Genomic DNA, 20,607 nt, shown 5'->3' with positions numbered 1-20,607 from the left:
TGCAAATATTGACTCTTTGCATCAACTTCATGTAATTGTCAATAAAAGCCTTTGACACTTATGAAATGCTTGTAATTATACTTCAGTATTCCATAGTAAAATCTGACAAAAATACCTAAAGACACTGAAGCAGCAAACTTTGTGAAAATGAACATTTGTGTCATTCTCAAAACTTTTGTCCACGACTGTAGATGAAGGGGAGAAGACAGGTTAAAGAAGGATTTTTTTAAGCCTTGAGACAATTGAGACATGGATTGTGTATGTGTGACGTTCAGAGGGTGAATGGGCAGGACAAAATTAAGTGTCTTTGAATGGGATATGGTAGTGGGTAGTGGGTATGGTAGTGGGTATATTAGTGGGTATAGGTTAGACCAGCAGAAGTGAGGGTAGAGGCTGGGCAGGGTATATCCTGTCAGGAATAGGTTAGGCCAGCTGAAGTGAGGGTAGAGGCTGGGCAGGGTATATCCTGTCAGGAATAGGTTAGACCAGCTGAAGTGAGGGTAGAGGCTGGGCAGGGCTGGGTATATCCTGTCAGGAATAGGTTAGACCAGCTGAAGTGAGGGTAGCGGCAGGGCTGGGTATATCCTGTCAGGAATAGGTTAGGCCAGCTGAAGTGAGGGTAGCGGCAGGGCTGGGTATATCCTGTCAGGAATAGGTTAGACCAGCTGAAGTGAGGGTAGCGGCTGGGCAGGGCTGGGTATATCCTGTCAGGAATAGGTTCGACCAGCTGAAGTGAGGGTAGAGGCTGGGCAGGGCTGGGTATATCCTGTCAGGAATAGGTTCGACCAGCTGAAGTGAGGGTAGAGGCTGGGCAGGGCTGGGTATATGTTTGGGATTGGGAGGCCTTAGGCTCAGGGGACAAGGGGTTTTGGGTATTTAAAGCGGCTTCACTTTTGTATAAAATCTATCCTTTACATTTCCCCCCCCAAAAAAAACACGGACACAAAAAACTGTCCTGTTCTGGTCCCGTGTCTCTCTCTCCCTCTATCATCTTAGTGGTTCACTGTTTGTTCTAAACAACCCTTAGACCATGTTATAAAACCACATAGTACCTGCTATCAACAACAACAGTTTAGACCGGAGGTTACAAAGTCTTCCAATGTCAACATCGTCCCCAGCCTCTTAATGTCCCAGCCCCCCAGCCTCTTAATGTCCCCAGCCTCTTAATGTCCCTCAGCCTCTAACTCCAACAGAGAGGTTACAAAGTGTTCCAATGTCAACATCGTCCCCAGCCTCTTAATGTCCCAGCCCCCCAGCCTCTTAATGTCCCCAGCCTCTAACTCCAACAGAGAGGTTACAAAGTGTTCCAATGTCAACATCGTCCCCAGCCTCTTAATGTCCCAGCCCCCCAGCCTCTTAATGTCCCCAGCCTCTTAATGTCCCAGCCCCCCAGTCTCTTAATGTCCCCAGCCTCTTAATGTCCCAGCCCCCTGCCTCTTAATGTCCCCAGCCTCTTAATGTCCCAGGCCCCCATCCTCTTAATGTCCCCAGCCTCTTAATGTCCCAGGCCCCCAGCCTCTTAATGTCCCCAGTCTCTAACTCCAACAGAGAGGTTGCATAATGGTTTGAATGAATGTTCGTTTTCTGTCGGACCAAAGGTTGTTCTGAATGAAGCACGTTGAACACTGTCTTCCTGTCTGTGAGGTTACACAGGTGCTGCTCACTGACTTCCTGTCTGTGAGGTTACACAGGTACTGCTCACTGTCTTCCTGTCTGTGAGGTTACACAGGTGCTGCTCACTGTCTTCCTGTCTGTGAGGTTACACAGGTGCTGCTCACTGTCTTCCTGTCTGTGAGGTTACACAGGTGCTGCTCACTGTCTTCCTGTATGTGAGGTTACACAGGTGCTGCTCACTGTCTTCCTGTCTGTGAGGTTACACAGGTGCTGCTCACTGACTTCCTGTCTGTGAGGTTACACAGGTGCTGCTCACTGTCTTCCTGTCTGTGAGGTTACACAGGTGTTGCTCACTGTCTTCCTGTCTGTGAGGTTACACAGGTGCTGCTCACTGTCTTCCTGTCTGTGAGGTTACACAGGTGCTGCTCACTGTCTTCCTGTCTGTGAGGTTACACAGGTGCTGCTCACTGTCTTCCTGTCTGTGAGGTTATGCAGGTACTGCTCACTGTCTTCCTGTCTATGAGGTTACACAGGTGCTGCTCACTGACTTCCTGTCTGTGAGGTTACGCAGGTGCTGCTCACTGTCTTCCTGTCTGTGAGGTTACACAGGTGCTGCTCACTGACTTCCTGTCTGTGAGGTTACACAGGTACTGCTCACTGACTTCCTGTCTGTGAGGTTACACAGGTGCTGCTCAGTGACTTCCTGTCTGTGAGGTTACACAGGTGCTGCTCACTGTCTTCCTGTCTGTGAGGTTACACAGGTGCTGCTCACTGACTTCCTGTCTGTGAGGTTACGCAGGTGCTGCTCACTGACTTCCTGTCTGTGAGGTTACACAGGTGCTGCTCACTGTCTTCCTGTCTGTGAAGTTACACAGGTGCTGCTCACTGACTTCCTGTCTGTGAGGTTACGCAGGTGCTGCTCACTGTCTTCCTGAGTCATATAGGCCCTGGTCAGAAGCAGTGCACTATAAAGGGTGCCAGTTGGGACACTCAGAGGAGGATGAAGTTTTCCTTAAACAATCAAAGGGAACCATTAAAAGACCAGTTTATGTCGTTGTCTTTAGACACTGATCTATGATCAGTTTTGCTTGTAAAACCCCTATTGGATATGGGGAGGATAAGCTGATCCTGGATCTGTGATCTGAGTGAGGAGGATCCCTTCAGCCAGGTGGACACAGTGGCCACCATATACTGAAACCATTACATGCCTTTTAAATCCACCAGGGGTTACATGTACACACGTCAAGAGAATTGGAATGAAGCCAATGTTTCACTGACAGCCACTGATCAGGTGATTGGTTGATTGTTCAGGAGTCTAAAGCAGCGGCTAATGTCCTTCAAAAAGGTTCAAAGGTCAAAGCAGAACTTTACCTCAAATAAACACATGCCAGACCAAAGCCTGTCAAACACATTCAATAGCAACATCTTCTCTTCTTTCTCTTTCCCTATTTCCTTATTTCTTCTTCGTCTCTGTTTGGTGGTCTGTCCTTCAAAACATCCTCAGGGGAAAAATCCAAGGATTCTCTATTCCATTGTCTTCTCTCTCTCTCTCTCTCTCTCTCTCTCTCTCTATGTGTGTTCTCTCCCAAAGAGTTGAGTCCAGGAGAGGGGGATGTGAGAGGAGAGATGTGGCTTGGAGAGGGGGATGTGAGAGGAGAGATGGATGAAGGAGGAGAGGAGAGGAGAGTCCAGGAGAGGGGGATGTGAGAGGAGAGATGGATGAAGGAGGAGAGGAGAGGAGAGTCCAGGAGAGGGGGATGTGAGAGGAGAGATGGATGAAGGAGGAGAGGAGAGAAGAGTCCAGGAGAGAGGGATGTGAGAGGAGAGATGGATGAAGGAGGAGAGGAGAGTCCAGGAGAGGGGGATGTGAGAGGAGAGATGGATGAAGAAGGAGAGGAGAGTCCAGGAGAGGGGGATGTGAGAGGAGAGATGGATGAAGGAGGAGAGGAGAGTCCAGGAGAGGGGGATGTGAGAGGAGAGATGGATGAAGGAGGAGAGGAGAGTTGAGTCCAGGAGATGGGGATGTGAGAGGAGAGATGGATGAAGGAGGAGAGGAGAGTTGTGGCTTGGAGAGGGGGATGTGAGAGGAGAGATGGATGAAGGAGGAGAGGAGAGTTGTGGCTTGGAGAGGAGGATGTGAGAGGAGAGATGGATGAAGGAGGAGAGGAGAGTTGTGGCTTGGAGAGGGGGATGTGAGATTAGAGTTGGATGAAGAGGAGAGGAGAGTTGAGTCCAGGAGAGGGGGATGTGAGAGGAGAGTTGAGTCCAGGAGAGGGTTGGTCAGTTTAGAGTTCAGGGGTCAGGGTTTGGGGATTGGAATGTTCCGCAGTTAAAGTTGAGAGAGGAGGAGGAGGAGTGTGTGTGTGTCTCTCTCCAGGTAAAGTCATCAGTCGTCCTCTTCAAAGTGTGTTCTCTGCAGAACCTTCACATGGCGCTCATAGATCTTCAGGGCGGGGCCTAATCTGATTGAGAGGCCTGTCAGGACATCGTTACGCTGCATCAGGAGGAGGGACTTCCCATCTATCTCCTGATTGGGTAGAGAGAGAGAGAGAGAGAGAGAGAGAGAGAGAGAGAGAGAGAGAGAGAGAGAGAGAGAGAGAGAGAGAGAGAGAGAGAGAGAGAGAGAGAGAGAGAGAGAGAGAGAGAGAGAGAGAGAGAGAGAGAGAGAGAGAGAGAGAGAGAGAGAATATATTTAGTTATAAAGTTATAATATAGTAGGTACACGAAGTAGTTACATAGTAAGTAGTTCTAGATAAGACACATAGTAGTTACCCAATACAGTAACGACACAGTAAATACAACAATGTCACACTGCTAAAGGGTTGTCAGGTGTGATTGCTGAATCTCTGATGATCCCTGATGATCTGGAACCCTGCTGTCTGTCTCATCTCACCTGAGTCCTGAAGGCCTGTTCTGGAACCCTGCTGTCTGTCTCATCTCACCTGAGTCCTGAAGGCTAAGGCCTGTTCTGGAACCCTGCTGTCTGTCTCATCGCACCTGAGTCCTGAAGGCTAAGGCCTGTTCTGGAACCCTGCTGTCTGTCTCATCTCACCTGAGTCCTGAAGGCTAAGGCCTGTTCTGGAACCCTGCTGTCTGTCTCATCTCACCTGAGTCCTGAAGGCTAAGGCCTGTTCTGGAACCCTGCTGTCTGTCTCATCGCACCTGAGTCCTGAAGGCTAAGGCCTGTTCTGGAACCCTGCTGTCTGTCTCATCTCACCTGAGTCCTGAAGGCTAAGGCCTGTTCTGGAACCCTGCTGTCTGTCTCATCTCACCTGAGTCCTGAAGGCTAAGGCCTGTTCTGGAACCCTGCTGTCTGTCTCATCTCACCTGAGTCCTGAAGGCTAAGGCCTGTTCTGGAACCCTGCTGTCTGTCTCATCGCACCTGAGTCCTGAAGGCTAAGGCCTGTTCTGGAACCCTGCTGTCTGTCTCATCTCACCTGAGTCCTGAAGGCTAAGGCCTGTTCTGGAACCCTGCTGTCTGTCTCATCTCACCTGAGTCCTGAAGGCTAAGGCCTGTTCTGGAACCCTGCTCTCTGTCTCATCTCACCTGAGTCCTGAATCCTGAAGGCCTGTTCTGGAACCCTGCTGTCTGTCTCATCTCACCTGAGTCCTGAAGGCTAAGGCCTGTTCTGGAACCCTGCTGTCTGTCTCATCTCACCTGAGTCCTGAAGGCTAAGGCCTGTTCTGGAACCCTGCTGTCTGTCTCATCGCACCTGAGTCCTGAAGGCTAAGGCCTGTTCTGGAACCCTGCTGTCTGTCTCATCTCACCTGAGTCCTGAAGGCTAAGGCCTGTTCTGGAACCCTGCTGTCTGTCTCATCTCACCTGAGTCCTGAAGGCTAAGGCCTGTTCTGGAACCCTGCTGTCTGTCTCATCTCACCTGAGTCCTGAAGGCCTGTTCTGGAACCCTGCTGTCTGTCTCATCTCACCTGAGTCCTGAAGGCCTGTTCTGGAACCCTGCTGTCTGTCTCATCTCACCTGAGTCCTGAAGGCCTGTTCTGGAACCCTGCTGTCTGTCTCATCTCACCTGAATCCTGAAGGCCTGTTCTGGAACCCTGCTGTCTGTCTCATCGCACCTGAGTCCTGAAGGCTAAGGCCTGTTCTGGAACCCTGCTGTCTGTCTCATCTCACCTGAGTCCTGAAGGCTAAGGCCTGTTCTGGAACCCTGCTGTCTGTCTCATCGCACCTGAGTCCTGAAGGCCTGTTCTGGAACATTGTTGTCTGTCTCATCTCACCTGAGTCCTGAAGGCCTGTTCTGGAACCCTGCTGTCTGTCTCATCTCACCTGAAGGCCTGTTCTGGAACCCTGCTCTCTGTCTCATCTCACCTGAAGGCCTGTTCTGGAACCCTGCTGTCTGTCTCATCTCACCTGAGTCCTGAAGGCCTGTTCTGGAACCCTGCTGTCTGTCTCATCTCACCTGAATCCTGAAGGCCTGTTCTGGAACCCTGCTGTCTGTCTCATCGCACCTGAGTCCTGAAGGCTAAGGCCTGTTCTGGAACCCTGCTGTCTGTCTCATCTCACCTGAGTCCTGAAGGCTAAGGCCTGTTCTGGAACCCTGCTGTCTGTCTCATCGCACCTGAGTCCTGAAGGCCTGTTCTGGAACATTGTTGTCTGTCTCATCTCACCTGAGTCCTGAAGGCCTGTTCTGGAACCCTGCTGTCTGTCTCATCTCACCTGAAGGCCTGTTCTGGAACCCTGCTCTCTGTCTCATCTCACCTGAGTCCTGAAGGCTAAGGCCTGTTCTGGAACCCTGCTGTCTGTCTCATCTCACCTGAGTCCTGAAGGCCTGCTGTCTGTCTCATCTCACCTGAGTCCTGAAGGCCTGTTCTGGAACCCTGCTGTCTGTCTCATCTCACCTGAGTCCTGAAGGCCTGTTCTGGAAGCCTGCTGTCTGTCTCATCTCACCTGAGTCCTGAAGGCCTGTTCTGGAACCCTGCTGTCTGTCTCATCTCACCTGAGTCCTGAAGGCCTGTTCTGGAACCCTGCTGTCTGTCTCATCGCACCTGAGTCCTGAAGGCTAAGGCCTGTTCTGGAACCCTGCTGTCTGTCTCATCGCACCTGAGTCCTGAAGGCTAAGGCCTGTTCTGGAACCCTGCTGTCTGTCTCATCTCACCTGAGTCCTGAAAGCTAAGGCCTGTTCTGGAACCCTGCTGTCTGTCTCATCTCACCTGAGTCCTGAAGGCTAAGGCCTGTTCTGGAACCCTGCTGTCTGTCTCATCTCACCTGAGTCCTGAAGGCCTGTTCTGGAACCCTGCTGTCTGTCTCATCTCACCTGAGTCCTGAAGGCTAAGGCCTGTTCTGGAAACCCTGCTGTCTGTCTCATCTCACCTGAAGGCCTGTTCTGGAACCCTGCTGTCTGTCTCATCTCACCTGAGTCCTGAAGGCTAAGGCCTGTTCTGGAACCCTGCTGTCTGTCTCATCTCACCTGAGTCCTGAAGGCTAAGGCCTGTTCTGGAAACCCTGCTGTCTGTCTCATCTCACCTGAGTCCTGAAGGCTAAGGCCTGTTCTGGAACCCTGCTGTCTGTCTCATCTCACCTGAGTCCTGAAGGATAAGGCCTGTTCTGGAACCCTGCTGTCTGTCTCATCTCACCTGAGTCCTGAAGGCTAAGGCCTGTTCTGGAACCCTGCTGTCTGTCTCATCTCACCTGAGTCCTGAAGGCTAAGGCCTGTCTCATCTCACCTGAGTCCTGAAGGCTAAGGCCTGTTCTGGAACCCTGCTGTCTGTCTCATCTCACCTGAGTCCTGAAGGCTAAGGCCTGTTCTGGAACCCTGCTGTCTGTCTCATCTCACCTGAGTCCTGAAGGCTAAGGCCTGTTCTGGAACCCTGCTGTCTGTCTCATCTCACCTGAGTCCTGAAGGCTAAGGCCTGTTCTGGAACCCTGCTGTCTGTCTCATCTCACCTGAGTCCTGAAGGCTAAGGCCTGTTCTGGAAACCCTGCTGTCTGTCTCATCTCACCTGAGTCCTGAAGGCTAAGGCCTGTTCTGGAACCCTGCTGTCTGTCTCATCTCACCTGAGTCCTGAAGGCTAAGGCCTGTTCTGGAAACCCTGCTGTCTGTCTCATCTCACCTGAGTCCTGAAGGCTAAGGCCTGTTCTGGAACCCTGCTGTCTGTCTCATCTCACCTGAGTCCTGAAGGCTAAGGCCTGTTCTGGAAACCCTGCTGTCTGTCTCATCTCACCTGAGTCCTGAAGGCTAAGGCCTGTTCTGGAACCCTGCTGTCTGTCTCATCTCACCTGAGTCCTGAAGGCTAAGGCCTGTTCTGGAACCCTGCTGTCTGTCTCATCTCACCTGAGTCCTGAAGGCTAAGGCCTGTTCTGGAACCCTGCTGTCTGTCTCATCTCACCTGAGTCCTGAAGGCTAAGGCCTGTTCTGGAACCCTGCTGTCTGTCTCATCTCACCTGAGTCCTGAAGGCTAAGGCCTGTTCTGGAACCCTGCTGTCTGTCTCATCTCACCTGAGTCCTGAAGGCTAAGGCCTGTTCTGGAACCCTGCTGTCTGTCTCATCTCACCTGAGTCCTGAAGGCTAAGGCCTGTTCTGGAACCCTGCTGTCTGTCTCATCTCACCTGAGTCCTGAAGGCTAAGGCCTGTTCTGGAACCCTGCTGTCTGTCTCATCTCACCTGAGTCCTGAAGGCTAAGGCCTGTCTCATCTCACCTGAGTCCTGAAGGCTAAGGCCTGTTCTGGAACCCTGCTGTCTGTCTCATCTCACCTGAGTCCTGAAGGCTAAGGCCTGTTCTGGAACCCTGCTGTCTGTCTCATCTCACCTGAGTCCTGAAGGCTAAGGCCTGTTCTGGAACCCTGCTGTCTGTCTCATCTCACCTGAGTCCTGAAGGCTAAGGCCTGTTCTGGAACCCTGCTGTCTGTCTCATCTCACCTGAGTCCTGAAGGCTAAGGCCTGTTCTGGAAACCCTGCTGTCTGTCTCATCTCACCTGAGTCCTGAAGGCTAAGGCCTGTTCTGGAACCCTGCTGTCTGTCTCATCTCACCTGAGTCCTGAAGGCTAAGGCCTGTTCTGGAACCCTGCTGTCTGTCTCATCTCACCTGAGTCCTGAAGGCTAAGGCCTGTTCTGGAACCCTGCTGTCTGTCTCATCTCACCTGAGTCCTGAAGGCTAAGGCCTGTTCTGGAACCCTGCTGTCTGTCTCATCTCACCTGAGTCCTGAAGGCCTGTTCTGGAACCCTGCTGTCTGTCTCATCTCACCTGAGTCCTGAAGGCTAAGGCCTGTTCTGGAACCCTGCTGTCTGTCTCATCTCACCTGAGTCCTGAAGGCTAAGGCCTGTTCTGGAAACCCTGCTGTCTGTCTCATCTCACCTGAGTCCTGAAGGCTAAGGCCTGTTCTGGAACCCTGCTGTCTGTCTCATCTCACCTGAGTCCTGAAGGCTAAGGCCTGTTCTGGAAACCCTGCTGTCTGTCTCATCTCACCTGAGTCCTGAAGGCTAAGGCCTGTTCTGGAACCCTGCTGTCTGTCTCATCTCACCTGAGTCCTGAAGGCTAAGGCCTGTTCTGGAACCCTGCTGTCTGTCTCATCTCACCTGAGTCCTGAAGGCTAAGGCCTGTTCTGGAACCCTGCTGTCTGTCTCATCTCACCTGAGTCCTGAAGGCTAAGGCCTGTTCTGGAACCCTGCTGTCTGTCTCATCTCACCTGAGTCCTGAAGGCTAAGGCCTGTTCTGGAACCCTGCTGTCTGTCTCATCTCACCTGAGTCCTGAAGGCTAAGGCCTGTTCTGGAACCCTGCTGTCTGTCTCATCTCACCTGAGTCCTGAAGGCTAAGGCCTGTTCTGGAACCCTGCTGTCTGTCTCATCTCACCTGAGTCCTGAAGGCTAAGGCCTGTTCTGGAACCCTGCTGTCTGTCTCATCTCACCTGAGTCCTGAAGGCTAAGGCCTGTTCTGGAACCCTGCTGTCTGTCTCATCTCACCTGAGTCCTGAAGGCCTGTTCTGGAACCCTGCTGTCTGTCTCATCTCACCTGAGTCCTGAAGGCCTGTTCTGGAACCCTGCTGTCTGTCTCATCTCACCTGAGTCCTGAAGGCCTGTTCTGGAACCCTGCTGTCTGTCTCATCTCACCTGAGTCCTGAAGGCTAAGGCCTGTTCTGGAACCCTGCTGTCTGTCTCATCTCACCTGAGTCCTGAAGGCTAAGGCCTGTTCTGGAACCCTGCTGTCTGTCTCATCTCACCTGAGTCCTGAAGGCCTGTTCTGGAACCCTGCTGTCTGTCTCATCTCACCTGAGTCCTGAAGGCCTGTTCTGGAACCCTGCTGTCTGTCTCATCTCACCTGAGTCCTGAAGGCCTGTTCTGGAACCCTGCTGTCTGTCTCATCTCACCTGAGTCCTGAAGGCTAAGGCCTGTTCTGGAAACCCTGCTGTCTGTCTCATCTCACCTGAAGGCCTGTTCTGGAACCCTGCTGTCTGTCTCATCTCACCTGAGTCCTGAAGGCTAAGGCCTGTTCTGGAACCCTGCTGTCTGTCTCATCTCACCTGAGTCCTGAAGGCTAAGGCCTGTTCTGGAAACCCTGCTGTCTGTCTCATCTCACCTGAGTCCTGAAGGCTAAGGCCTGTTCTGGAACCCTGCTGTCTGTCTCATCTCACCTGAGTCCTGAAGGCTAAGGCCTGTTCTGGAACCCTGCTGTCTGTCTCATCTCACCTGAGTCCTGAAGGCTAAGGCCTGTTCTGGAACCCTGCTGTCTGTCTCATCTCACCTGAGTCCTGAAGGCTAAGGCCTGTTCTGGAACCCTGCTGTCTGTCTCATCTCACCTGAGTCCTGAAGGCTAAGGCCTGTTCTGGAACCCTGCTGTCTGTCTCATCTCACCTGAGTCCTGAAGGCTAAGGCCTGTCTCATCTCACCTGAGTCCTGAAGGCTAAGGCCTGTTCTGGAACCCTGCTGTCTGTCTCATCTCACCTGAGTCCTGAAGGCTAAGGCCTGTTCTGGAAACCCTGCTGTCTGTCTCATCTCACCTGAGTCCTGAAGGCTAAGGCCTGTTCTGGAACCCTGCTGTCTGTCTCATCTCACCTGAGTCCTGAAGGCTAAGGCCTGTTCTGGAACCCTGCTGTCTGTCTCATCTCACCTGAGTCCTGAAGGCTAAGGCCTGTTCTGGAACCCTGCTGTCTGTCTCATCTCACCTGAGTCCTGAAGGCCTGTTCTGGAACATTGTTGTCTGTCTCATCTCACCTGAGTCCTGAAGGCCTGTTCTGGAACCCTGCTGTCTGTCTCATCTCACCTGAGTCCTGAAGGCTAAGGCCTGTTCTGGAACCCTGCTGTCTGTCTCATCTCACCTGAGTCCTGAAGGCTAAGGCCTGTTCTGGAACCCTGCTGTCTGTCTCATCTCACCTGAGTCCTGAAGGCTAAGGCCTGTTCTGGAACCCTGCTGTCTGTCTCATCTCACCTGAGTCCTGAAGGCCTGTTCTGGAACCCTGCTGTCTGTCTCATCTCACCTGAGTCCTGAAGGCCTGTTCTGGAACCCTGCTGTCTGTCTCATCTCACCTGAGTCCTGAAGGCCTGTTCTGGAACCCTGCTGTCTGTCTCATCTCACCTGAGTCCTGAAGGCTAAGGCCTGTTCTGGAACCCTGCTGTCTGTCTCATCTCACCTGAGTCCTGAAGGCTAAGGCCTGTTCTGGAACCCTGCTGTCTGTCTCATCTCACCTGAGTCCTGAAGGCTAAGGCCTGTTCTGGAACCCTGCTGTCTGTCTCATCTCACCTGAGTCCTGAAGGCCTGTTCTGGAACCCTGCTGTCTGTCTCATCTCACCTGAGTCCTGAAGGCCTGTTCTGGAACCCTGCTGTCTGTCTCATCTCACCTGAGTCCTGAAGGCCTGTTCTGGAACCCTGCTGTCTGTCTCATCTCACCTGAGTCCTGAAGGCCTGTTCTGGAACCCTGCTGTCTGTCTCATCTCACCTGAGTCCTGAAGGCTAAGGCCTGTTCTGGAACCCTGCTGTCTGTCTCATCTCACCTGAGTCCTGAAGGCTAAGGCCTGTTCTGGAACCCTGCTGTCTGTCTCATCTCACCTGAGTCCTGAAGGCTAAGGCCTGTTCTGGAACCCTGCTGTCTGTCTCATCTCACCTGAGTCCTGAAGGCTAAGGCCTGTTCTGGAACCCTGCTGTCTGTCTCATCTCACCTGAGTCCTGAAGGCTAAGGCCTGTTCTGGAACCCTGCTGTCTGTCTCATCTCACCTGAGTCCTGAAGGCTAAGGCCTGTTCTGGAACCCTGCTGTCTGTCTCATCTCACCTGAGTCCTGAAGGCTAAGGCCTGTTCTGGAACCCTGCTGTCTGTCTCATCTCACCTGAGTCCTGAAGGCTAAGGCCTGTTCTGGAACCCTGCTGTCTGTCTCATCTCACCTGAGTCCTGAAGGCTAAGGCCTGTTCTGGAACCCTGCTGTCTGTCTCATCTCACCTGAGTCCTGAAGGCTAAGGCCTGTTCTGGAACCCTGCTGTCTGTCTCATCTCACCTGAGTCCTGAAGGCTAAGGCCTGTTCTGGAACCCTGCTGTCTGTCTCATCTCACCTGAGTCCTGAAGGCTAAGGCCTGTTCTGGAACCCTGCTGTCTGTCTCATCTCACCTGAGTCCTGAAGGCTAAGGCCTGTTCTGGAACCCTGCTGTCTGTCTCATCTCACCTGAGTCCTGAAGGCTAAGGCCTGTTCTGGAAACCCTGCTGTTGTGAAATAACAGACCACATCAGACACTGTCCAGTTGACTGGGTTTAGACTGCCCAGCTCAGACTTCACAAACCTAGAAAAAGAGGGGGGGGGGAGAGAGAATTAAAGTGTTTGCAACTTGTAACTGTAATTTAGTTAAAGGGACTAGACTATACTTTCATGTTTCACACACACTGCATCTCCTACCTCCCTCATCCCATACACTCATCTGCTCCTCCCTCCCTCATCCCATACATTCATCTGCTCCTCCCTCCCTTCCTCCCTCATCCCATACACTCATCTGCTCCTCCCTCCTTCATCCCATACATTCATCTGCTCCTCCCTCCCTCATCCCATACACTCATCTGCTCCTCCCTCCCTCCTTCATCCCATACACTCATCTGCTCCTCCCTCCCTCATCCCATACACTCTTCTGCTCCTCCCTCATCCCTCTTTCCTCCAGCTCACTCAGACTTCCTCATTTACTCATCTCTCATTCATGTGAAATATATTGACTCTCCTTGCTTCATTCATCCCCTCTGTCTCTCATCTGCTCCTCCCTTCTCTCTCTCCTCCTACCTCCTTCCCACCCTCTCTCTCTCTCTCTCTCTCTGAGGTGATACTCACACTCCTCCGTTCATCCCTCTCTCCTCTGCCAGGCCAGAGTCTCTAGGTGAGGCGGTGGGAGTGAGGAGACAGGAGGACACACCCACCTCTGTCTTACAGGCCGAACCTGCTGGAACGGAGGAGAGGGGTTAGCACTGCACACACACACAGAGGGGTTAGCACTGCACACACACAGAGGGGTTAGCACTGCACACACACAGAGGGGTTAGCACTGCACACACACAGAGGGGTTAGCACTGCACACACACAGAGGGGTTAGCACTGCACACACACAGAGGGGTTAGCACTACACACACACAGAGGGTTTAGCACTGCACACACACAGAGGGGTTAGCACTGCACACACACAGAGGGGTTAGCACTGCACACACACAGAGGGGTTAGGAATACACACAGAGGGGTTAGGAATACACACACACAGAGGGGTTAGCACTGCACACACACAGAGGGGTTAGCACTGCACACACACAGAGGGGTTAGCACTGCACACACACAGAGGGGTTAGCACTGCACACACACAGAGGGGTTAGCGCTGCACACACACAGAGGGGTTAGCGCTGCACACACACAGAGGGGTTAGCACTGCACACACACAGAGGGGTTAGCACTGCACACACACAGAGGGGTTAACACTGCACACACACAGAGGGGTTAGCACTGCACACACACAGAAGGGTTAACACTGCACACACACAGAGGGGTTAGCACTGCACACACACAGAAGGGTTAACACTGCACACACACAGAGGGGTTAGCACTGCACACACACACACACACACACACAGAGGGGTTAGCACCGCACACACACAGAGGGGTTAACACTGCACACACACAGAGGGGTTAGCACTGCACACACACAGAGGGGTTAGCACTGCACACACACACACACACACACACACAGAGGGGTTAGCACCGCACACACACAGAGGGGTTAGCACTGCACACACACAGGGGGATTAGCACTGCACACACACAGAGGGGTTAGGAATACACACACAGAGAGGGGTTAACACTGCACACACACAGAGGGGTTAACACTGCACACACACAGAGGGGTTAGCACTGCACACACACACACAAAGGGGTTAACACTGCACACACACACACAGAGGGATTAGCACTGCACACACACAGAGGGGTTAGCACTGCACACACACAGAGGGGTTAGCACTGCACACACACAGAGGGGTTAGCACTGCACACACACAGAGGGGTTAACACTGCACACACACACACAGAGGGGTTAACACTGCACACACACACACAGAGGGGTTAGCACTGCACACACACAGAGGGGTTAACACTGCACACACACACACAGAGGGGTTAGCGCTGCACACGTATGAACATGCACTCCCACACACTCAGGCATTGTAATGCAGAACTCACAGTTGTGGTTGTGGACAGAGGAAGTGTGGCTCTCTCTCTCTGACTGTACCACATTCTGATCCTGAGAGAGAGAGAGAGAGAGAGAGAGAGAGAGACTAACTATTTGCACATTGTTACAACACTGTATATAGTCATAATGACATTTGAAATGTCTTTATTCATTTGGAACTTTTGTGAGTGTAATGTTTACTTTTAATTTTTATTGTTTATTTCACTTTTGTTTATTATCTATTTAACTTGCTTTGGCAATGTTAACATATGTTTCCTATCCCAATAAAGCCCTTGAATTGAGAGAGACAGACAGAGAGAGACAGGCAGAGGGAGACAGACAGAGAGAGGGAGACAGAGGGAGACAGACAGACAGAGACAGACAGAGACAGACAGAGGGAGACAGAGGGACAGACAGACAGAGAGAGGGAGACAGAGAGAGACAGACAAAGAGAGACAGACAGAGGGAGACAGAGAGAGACAGACAGAGGGAGACAGAGGGAGACAGACAGAGAGAGACAGACAGAGAGAGACAGACAGAGGGAGACAGACAGAGGGAGACAGACAGAGGGAGACAGACAGAGAGAGACGGACAGAGGGAGACGGACAGAGGGAGACAGACAGAGGGAGACAGACAGAGAGAGAGACAGAGGGAGACAGACAGAAAGAGACAGACAGAGGGAGACAGACAGAGAGAGACAGACAGTGGGAGGGAGACAGAGAGAGAGAGACAGACAGAGGGAGACAGACAGAGGGAGACAGACAGAGGGAGACAGACAGACGGAGACAGATAGAGGGAGACAGAGGGAGACAGACAGAGGCAGACAGACAGAGGGAGACAGAGAGAGACAGACAGAGGGAGACAGACAGAGGCAGACAGAGGGAGACAGACAGAGGGAGACAGACAGAGGGAGACAGACAGAGGGAGACAGACAGAGGGAGACAGACAGAGGGAGACAGACAGAGGGAGACAGACAGAGGGAGACAGACAGAGGCAGACAGAGGGAGACAGACAGAGGGAGACAGACAGAGGGAGACAGACAGAGGGAGACAGACAGAGGGAGACAGACAGAGGGAGACAGACAGAGGGAGACAGACAGAGTGATTTTCCCAGGAAATGACTCAATATGAAAAAGGGAAATCAAAAGCAAGAAACAGAAACAGAGACAAATACATAGAGAGATGTGAAGGGGAAGCCTGTACCTGTGTGTCTGTGTGTATCTGCTCTGGAGAGACCGTATTGGTTGTGTGTTCCGGTTGTTTGTCCTCCTGCTTCACCCCCGCCTGTCCCTCAGAACCTCCAGTGATGTCATCACCATTCCTGGGTTCCGTTTCCATGGGAACCGGGGCAGGGCAAGTCCCCCCCTTAGAACCCTCCTCACCCCCTGAGGTTTGGGTGTCACTCTGCCCCCCATCCTCAGCATCCCCTGTTCCCTTCTCCTCTTCATCCTCCTCCTCCTCTCCACTCTCTGTCTCCATTGGCTCCTCCTCTTTCACCTCCTAGGAAGACAGAGAGAGGGGTGGGAGGGTTCAGAGAGAGAAAGAATTCAGTTTACAGTTTCAGCATAGTAAGAATGAACAGATCAGAGTTAACAGAGTAAGAAAGGAATATGTGAAATACAGTCAGACATGTCTTTATTTTCAGGAAACAGGCTATATAACTAGGTAGGCAACAGTCGCTCACTCGTTTAACGTATAGCGGCGAAATAGGCTGAATCATACTTTGACGCGCGCATGTTTGTTGCTCTCTCTCCCTCCCTACATTACTGCGACCTCTTTTGTCCACTGGTTCATTATAGACAGGCAGCGCGGCTCGAGTTAGGCGCAGACGGCGCGTCCTTTGTAATGACCCAGGCAGCAACCGGCTGCATCGACAGCGCTAGACCCGCCACAACAGTCCCGTGTTCGGCTTAAATACACGCACTGCCCGCTCGGTTTTACAATCAATATAACATTTCATGAGAGAATCAGTGCGTCTTGCTTGGTGACTGGGTGTGCATATGGCTACAGTTACATCACCGAGAGAGAGACAGAGAGAGAGAGAGAGCGAGAGAGAGAGCATGCGTTTGTTCCGTTAAAAAAGGTAGCCGCCTAGAAAGGGCGTAATGAGGAACGAAACATGAGAGAAAGAGGCGGGGATAGAGGGAGAGAGAAAAGAACGGAACTAAGAAGATTATAACGGGGGGGGGGGGGAACAAGCTGCTGTGATGCGAATACAGCCTTGGCGCAGACAGACTTTCCGACGTGGAAAGTACGCTTTCATTTTCACAAACTATTCCACCGAATTAACCACGTAACGCCCCCGTCCGTACGTATGTCTGCATAATGTACAGCCAGCTAGACACAGTCTATGATATAGGGACGGTAGCCTATAGCCGAACTTTCACCGCGTCAAACACAGAGAAACCACTACAGCGCATTATGGTCGCCCTCTCTCGACGTGCTCCTGTGTGTGCGGTGAGTCTGGAACAAGAGAAGCGAGCGGACGAGAGAGCGCTGTTGAAAGCCCGCACCTTTTGTGCTGCCTGGATGGCAGTGGAGCCCTACAGGAAACAGCGAGCAGGCAGCAAGACACAGTTGCGTGTCGAGGACAAAAAAATCAGGATGTCTGTTCTGCAAGCGCACTGGTTCACGTTACCATTGGCTACCGTTCACACAAAACACACCAGCCCATAAACGTCATTTTAAACCCAATATGAATTTAGGGCAAATTATAGATTTGCCTTCAGAATAGTTTTTACATGCGATTTAGCTGATTTAGGCTGAATGAGAGAGAATCAGGGATTACATCCAGGGAGAAAAGAGAAAGACGTCTGTCTGCGCTGTTTTGATATCTTGATCATTAATTCATAAGCAGACAGGGTGTAGTGAGTCTGTTCTGCTCTTCCTCTCTCTGTGTAGTCTATAGGACGTGTTGGAAATATTAAGTTACCTTTTTCCCAATGTGCTTATCCTGCAGTGCGCTCTTCAGCAGTCTGTTAGCGGGGCCGGGTGGCTTCGCTGGGGTTGGCGCTGCCTCCACTCCCCTCACCGGGAGAGTGATGTTCCCACACCGGGTCCTCCGCAGCCGACCTCTCGCCACCTCTCTCTCCAGAACCACCTTGACCCTGTTGCGGGTCAGCTTACCCTCAGATGAGAGGCCGTCTTGGCTGGTCAGGTAACCCAGGATCTCCTTCAGTCCCAGTGGCTTGTGGCCCCCGCGGGTCTCCCCTCTTAACGCGGAGGCTCGGTTCTGCTCGGCTAGTCTGCGGACGGAGGCGATCAGTCTTTCGCCCAAATCCGAGCTGGTTTGCCCGCTGCCCCCGAACCCCGGGTTCCCCTCACCTCGTCCGGCCCGGAGTTTGGGTTTGACAGGTGGGGATTCTGGCTGAAGCTGTTTCGGCCGCAGGAGGTGGCTGTTGCTGCTGGAACTTGAACTGGCGCTTCCCTGGCTCATTTTATTTTCCGTTTCAGCAGCAACACCGACGCAGCTACTGCTGCCCTCCTGCCCCGTCGTCTCCACCCCACCTCCTCCACCCCAGACCCCCTTTGCTTTGCTCGGAGCGCCGCTCCCATCTTGGCCCGGTTTTGTTTCGTGGTTGCCGGCCAAAGCGCTGCTGCCACCCCCCTCCTGACCTCCTCCTCCTCCTCTTTCTCCTAATCTCTTGTCTTTTGACGCACTTGCTTTCCCACTGCAGCCTCTCCCGGCAGCACAGCCCGTTTCGCCACAACCCGGGCAGTAGCCAGGGCCGTTTCCGCTATTCAGTGGAAAAAGCTTTTGTTTTTTCTCGGAGGTGATACCCGGGGTTTCAGGCCGGGGGTCCGGGCACTCACTCGGCTCGGAGACAGAATCCTCCTCTCGGTCCCGGCTCTCCACCTCCTCTAGGTCGGTAAAGCTGTGCGCGCTGTCCCCGTTGTTGTTCAAACTGGAGTGTTTGGCTTGCTCTCCCTCCACCTCCCTACCGCCGCCGCTACCCGGCGTGAAGTCACTCTTCTTTCGACTCTTTCTCTGCACCTTCGCCGCATTCCTGTAGGATATGGAGCCCTTGTAGCTAACTTTGAGCACTGTTTGCTCCTGGATCAGTTTCTCCAGTTCCTCTCGGGTTCTGTCTGGATCCGAGCCGTGTCTTCTCCGGACCATACGACATATTCTCTCAAGGTCCGGTCGGGCTTTCCGTGAGCGTAGAGAGTCGATGGTCTCGAGGATCCAGTCCCGGTACTTGGATTCGGACATTGTTGTTGTTGTTTTCCCGGCGGTTGAGTTTGGGTTTGGCCGAGTGCGTCTTTTCTCTCTTGTTGTTTCTGAAGTGACGCTGTAAGTCGCTCTCCTATACCGACCCAGCGCGAGCAGAGAGCGAGCCCGGCAGAGCGGAGAATGAACAACGGAAGGCTCGATGTGCGCATGCGTTGGCCACATTGTGCGCTTAAGGTGGACCGACGAAGATGGCGTCCCCTTCAGTTCACCCACAGCAGACATACGCGGACGGCAGTTTATTTAAGGTAGAGTTTTTTTTTCTTTTTTCTGCGCATCTCAAGCACATCGCTCTTTGTTCACATTCCCGCTGCTTTTGGGAAACGTGAACACGCTTTTATTGGTTGTAATACATACACAGATTTGGAAATGGTATTATTTTGGATTTCTGCATATGAACACGTCTTAGGTGGGTCTCTCCAGAGTCCAGACTAAAGAACCAACAGTTGTCTGCATGACTGCATTGGGAGACGATGCCTCTAGGCTAAACGGTCTTACAGGAAACGCGTCTCATAGACCTACACAGAGTCTGTTCGTCTCTAATTAAATATACAAGATGGATTGAATAGGTGTGTGTTTGTCAGTCCCCAATAGTTTTAAAGTGAGTTTATAGGCTATGTCAGTGGTTTTCAAACCTCTCCTCAGGGAGCCCCAGTCAGTCCACATATTTGATCTGTTCTACAGTTAGCGTACCAAGGTCAACTAGTTCAGGGCTTCAACAAAGTGGTGAAATGTCTGGGGGTCCACAACGAGAGGTTTGGGAGAAAAAAAAAACTGGTGCTATATCACGCAAACAAACAGCACACACAATCCCTTGTGTTGGTCATTTTAACAAGTAAAACTTTATTGTACCGATACTCAAGTTGCAAAATATGACACTTTGTGTTTTCCTGTTTTTCTTTTCATGTGGTGGTATTAGACAGTGTCTTTAAACACCTCCCTTTGCAGTGCTGAGGATCCTATTGGGCTGCTACAGTCCCGAACTTTCCACAAATTCTCAGTTTTCCCAGAAATCCTGGTGGAAGGAGTCCCGGAGTTCCTGCTTATTCCCCTCATATTTCCAGGAATCTTCCAGCCAGGATTTGTGTAAAACCAGGGGAATTTAGAATTGTGCCACCCCAGTCATATGGTTTAAAAAGACGTCAGGCCTTATGTATTTTCCTAGAAAGTGCAACAGTATGTATATAGTACATATATATATATACACCAGCATTGTGCCTGTCCACGGCTGAGAGGGAGGATGACATAGAAATACATTGAGGAGACTGTGATGGAGGGGATACACAGCTGTCCACGGGTACGTCCCAAATGGAACACTGTGCCCTACTTATAGTGCCCTACTCTTGACCAGAGAGCTCTATAGGCCTGGGTCAAAAGTAGTGCACTAAGTAGGAAATATGGTGTCACTTGGGACGCGCCCTGTGATTATTAGGCGACGGAACACGACATTAAAGAGTAGAAGAGAATATGGAATTGTATTCAAAGGAGAAGAGTGTCAAGACAATGTCATTACAATAGTACTAATGACAATATAATGGTATTTTCAAACCTGGACAACGGAGTCAGAGAATGTAATGACACCTTTCTAATACAAGATGTTAAATGAGTTGAGATGTGTTTAACGTGAGAATGAGTAAACTACGAGGCTGGATTTGACAGAAGGAATGAGTTGAGACGTGTTTAACGTGAGAATGAGTAAACTACGAGGCTGGATTTGACAGAAGGAATGAGTTGAGACGTGTTTAACGTGAGAATGAGTAAACTACGAGGCTGGATTTGACAGAAGGAATGAGTTGAGATGTGTTTAATGGGTGAATGAGTAAACTACGAGGCTGGATTTGAGAAAAGGAATGAGTTGAGACGTGTTTAACGTGAGAATGAGTAAACTACGAGGCCTGATTTGACAGAAGGAATGAGTTGAGATGTGTTTAATGGGTGAATGAGTAAACTACGAGGCTGGATTTGAGAAAAGGAATGAGTTGAGACGTGTTTAACGTGAGAATGAGTAAACTACGAGGCTGGATTTGAGAAAAGGAATGAGTTGAGACGTGTTTAACGTGAGAATGAGTAAACTACGAGGCTGGATTTGACAGAAGGAATGAGTTGAGATGTGTTTAATGGGTAAATGAGTAAACTAC

General features: G+C 51.6%; 1 protein-coding gene across 1 annotated transcript; it reads right to left on the bottom strand.

Moving 5' to 3' along the window:
• Positions 1-3,893: 3,893 nt before the first annotated feature.
• On the bottom strand, positions 3,894-18,453 carry LOC139405398 (sterile alpha motif domain-containing protein 1-like). Its single transcript, XM_071147717.1, has 6 exons — positions 17,171-18,453; positions 15,442-15,738; positions 14,251-14,311; positions 12,862-12,967; positions 12,214-12,328; positions 3,894-4,141 (listed from the first exon to the last, which is right to left on the bottom strand). Exons 1-6 carry the CDS (start codon positions 18,449-18,451, stop codon positions 4,001-4,003), a joined length of 2,001 nt encoding a protein of 666 aa, XP_071003818.1. The 5' UTR covers positions 18,452-18,453; the 3' UTR covers positions 3,894-4,000.
• Positions 18,454-20,607: the final 2,154 nt, after the last annotated feature.

Source organism: Oncorhynchus clarkii, unplaced genomic scaffold, assembly GCF_045791955.1.
Source record: "Oncorhynchus clarkii lewisi isolate Uvic-CL-2024 unplaced genomic scaffold, UVic_Ocla_1.0 unplaced_contig_11936_pilon_pilon, whole genome shotgun sequence".
In the NCBI taxonomy this organism is placed as follows: Eukaryota; Metazoa; Chordata; class Actinopteri; order Salmoniformes; family Salmonidae; genus Oncorhynchus; species Oncorhynchus clarkii.
The sequence above is the reverse complement of the archived record's forward strand: the minus strand, read 5'-3'. Positions and strand labels throughout refer to the sequence as shown.

Excerpts from the sequence above, each read along its gene's own strand:
- LOC139405398 (XM_071147717.1), bottom strand. The coding sequence starts at position 18,451 with ATGTCCGAATCCAAGTACCGGGACTGGATCCTCGAGACCATCGACTCT. Across the intron at positions 14,312-15,441 it reads AGATACACACAGACACACAG|GATCAGAATGTGGTACAGTC; the intron begins GTACAGGCTTCC and ends TCTCTCTCTCAG. Across the intron at positions 12,329-12,861 it reads AGAGGGATGAACGGAGGAGT|GTTTGTGAAGTCTGAGCTGG; the intron begins GTGAGTATCACC and ends CTCTTTTTCTAG.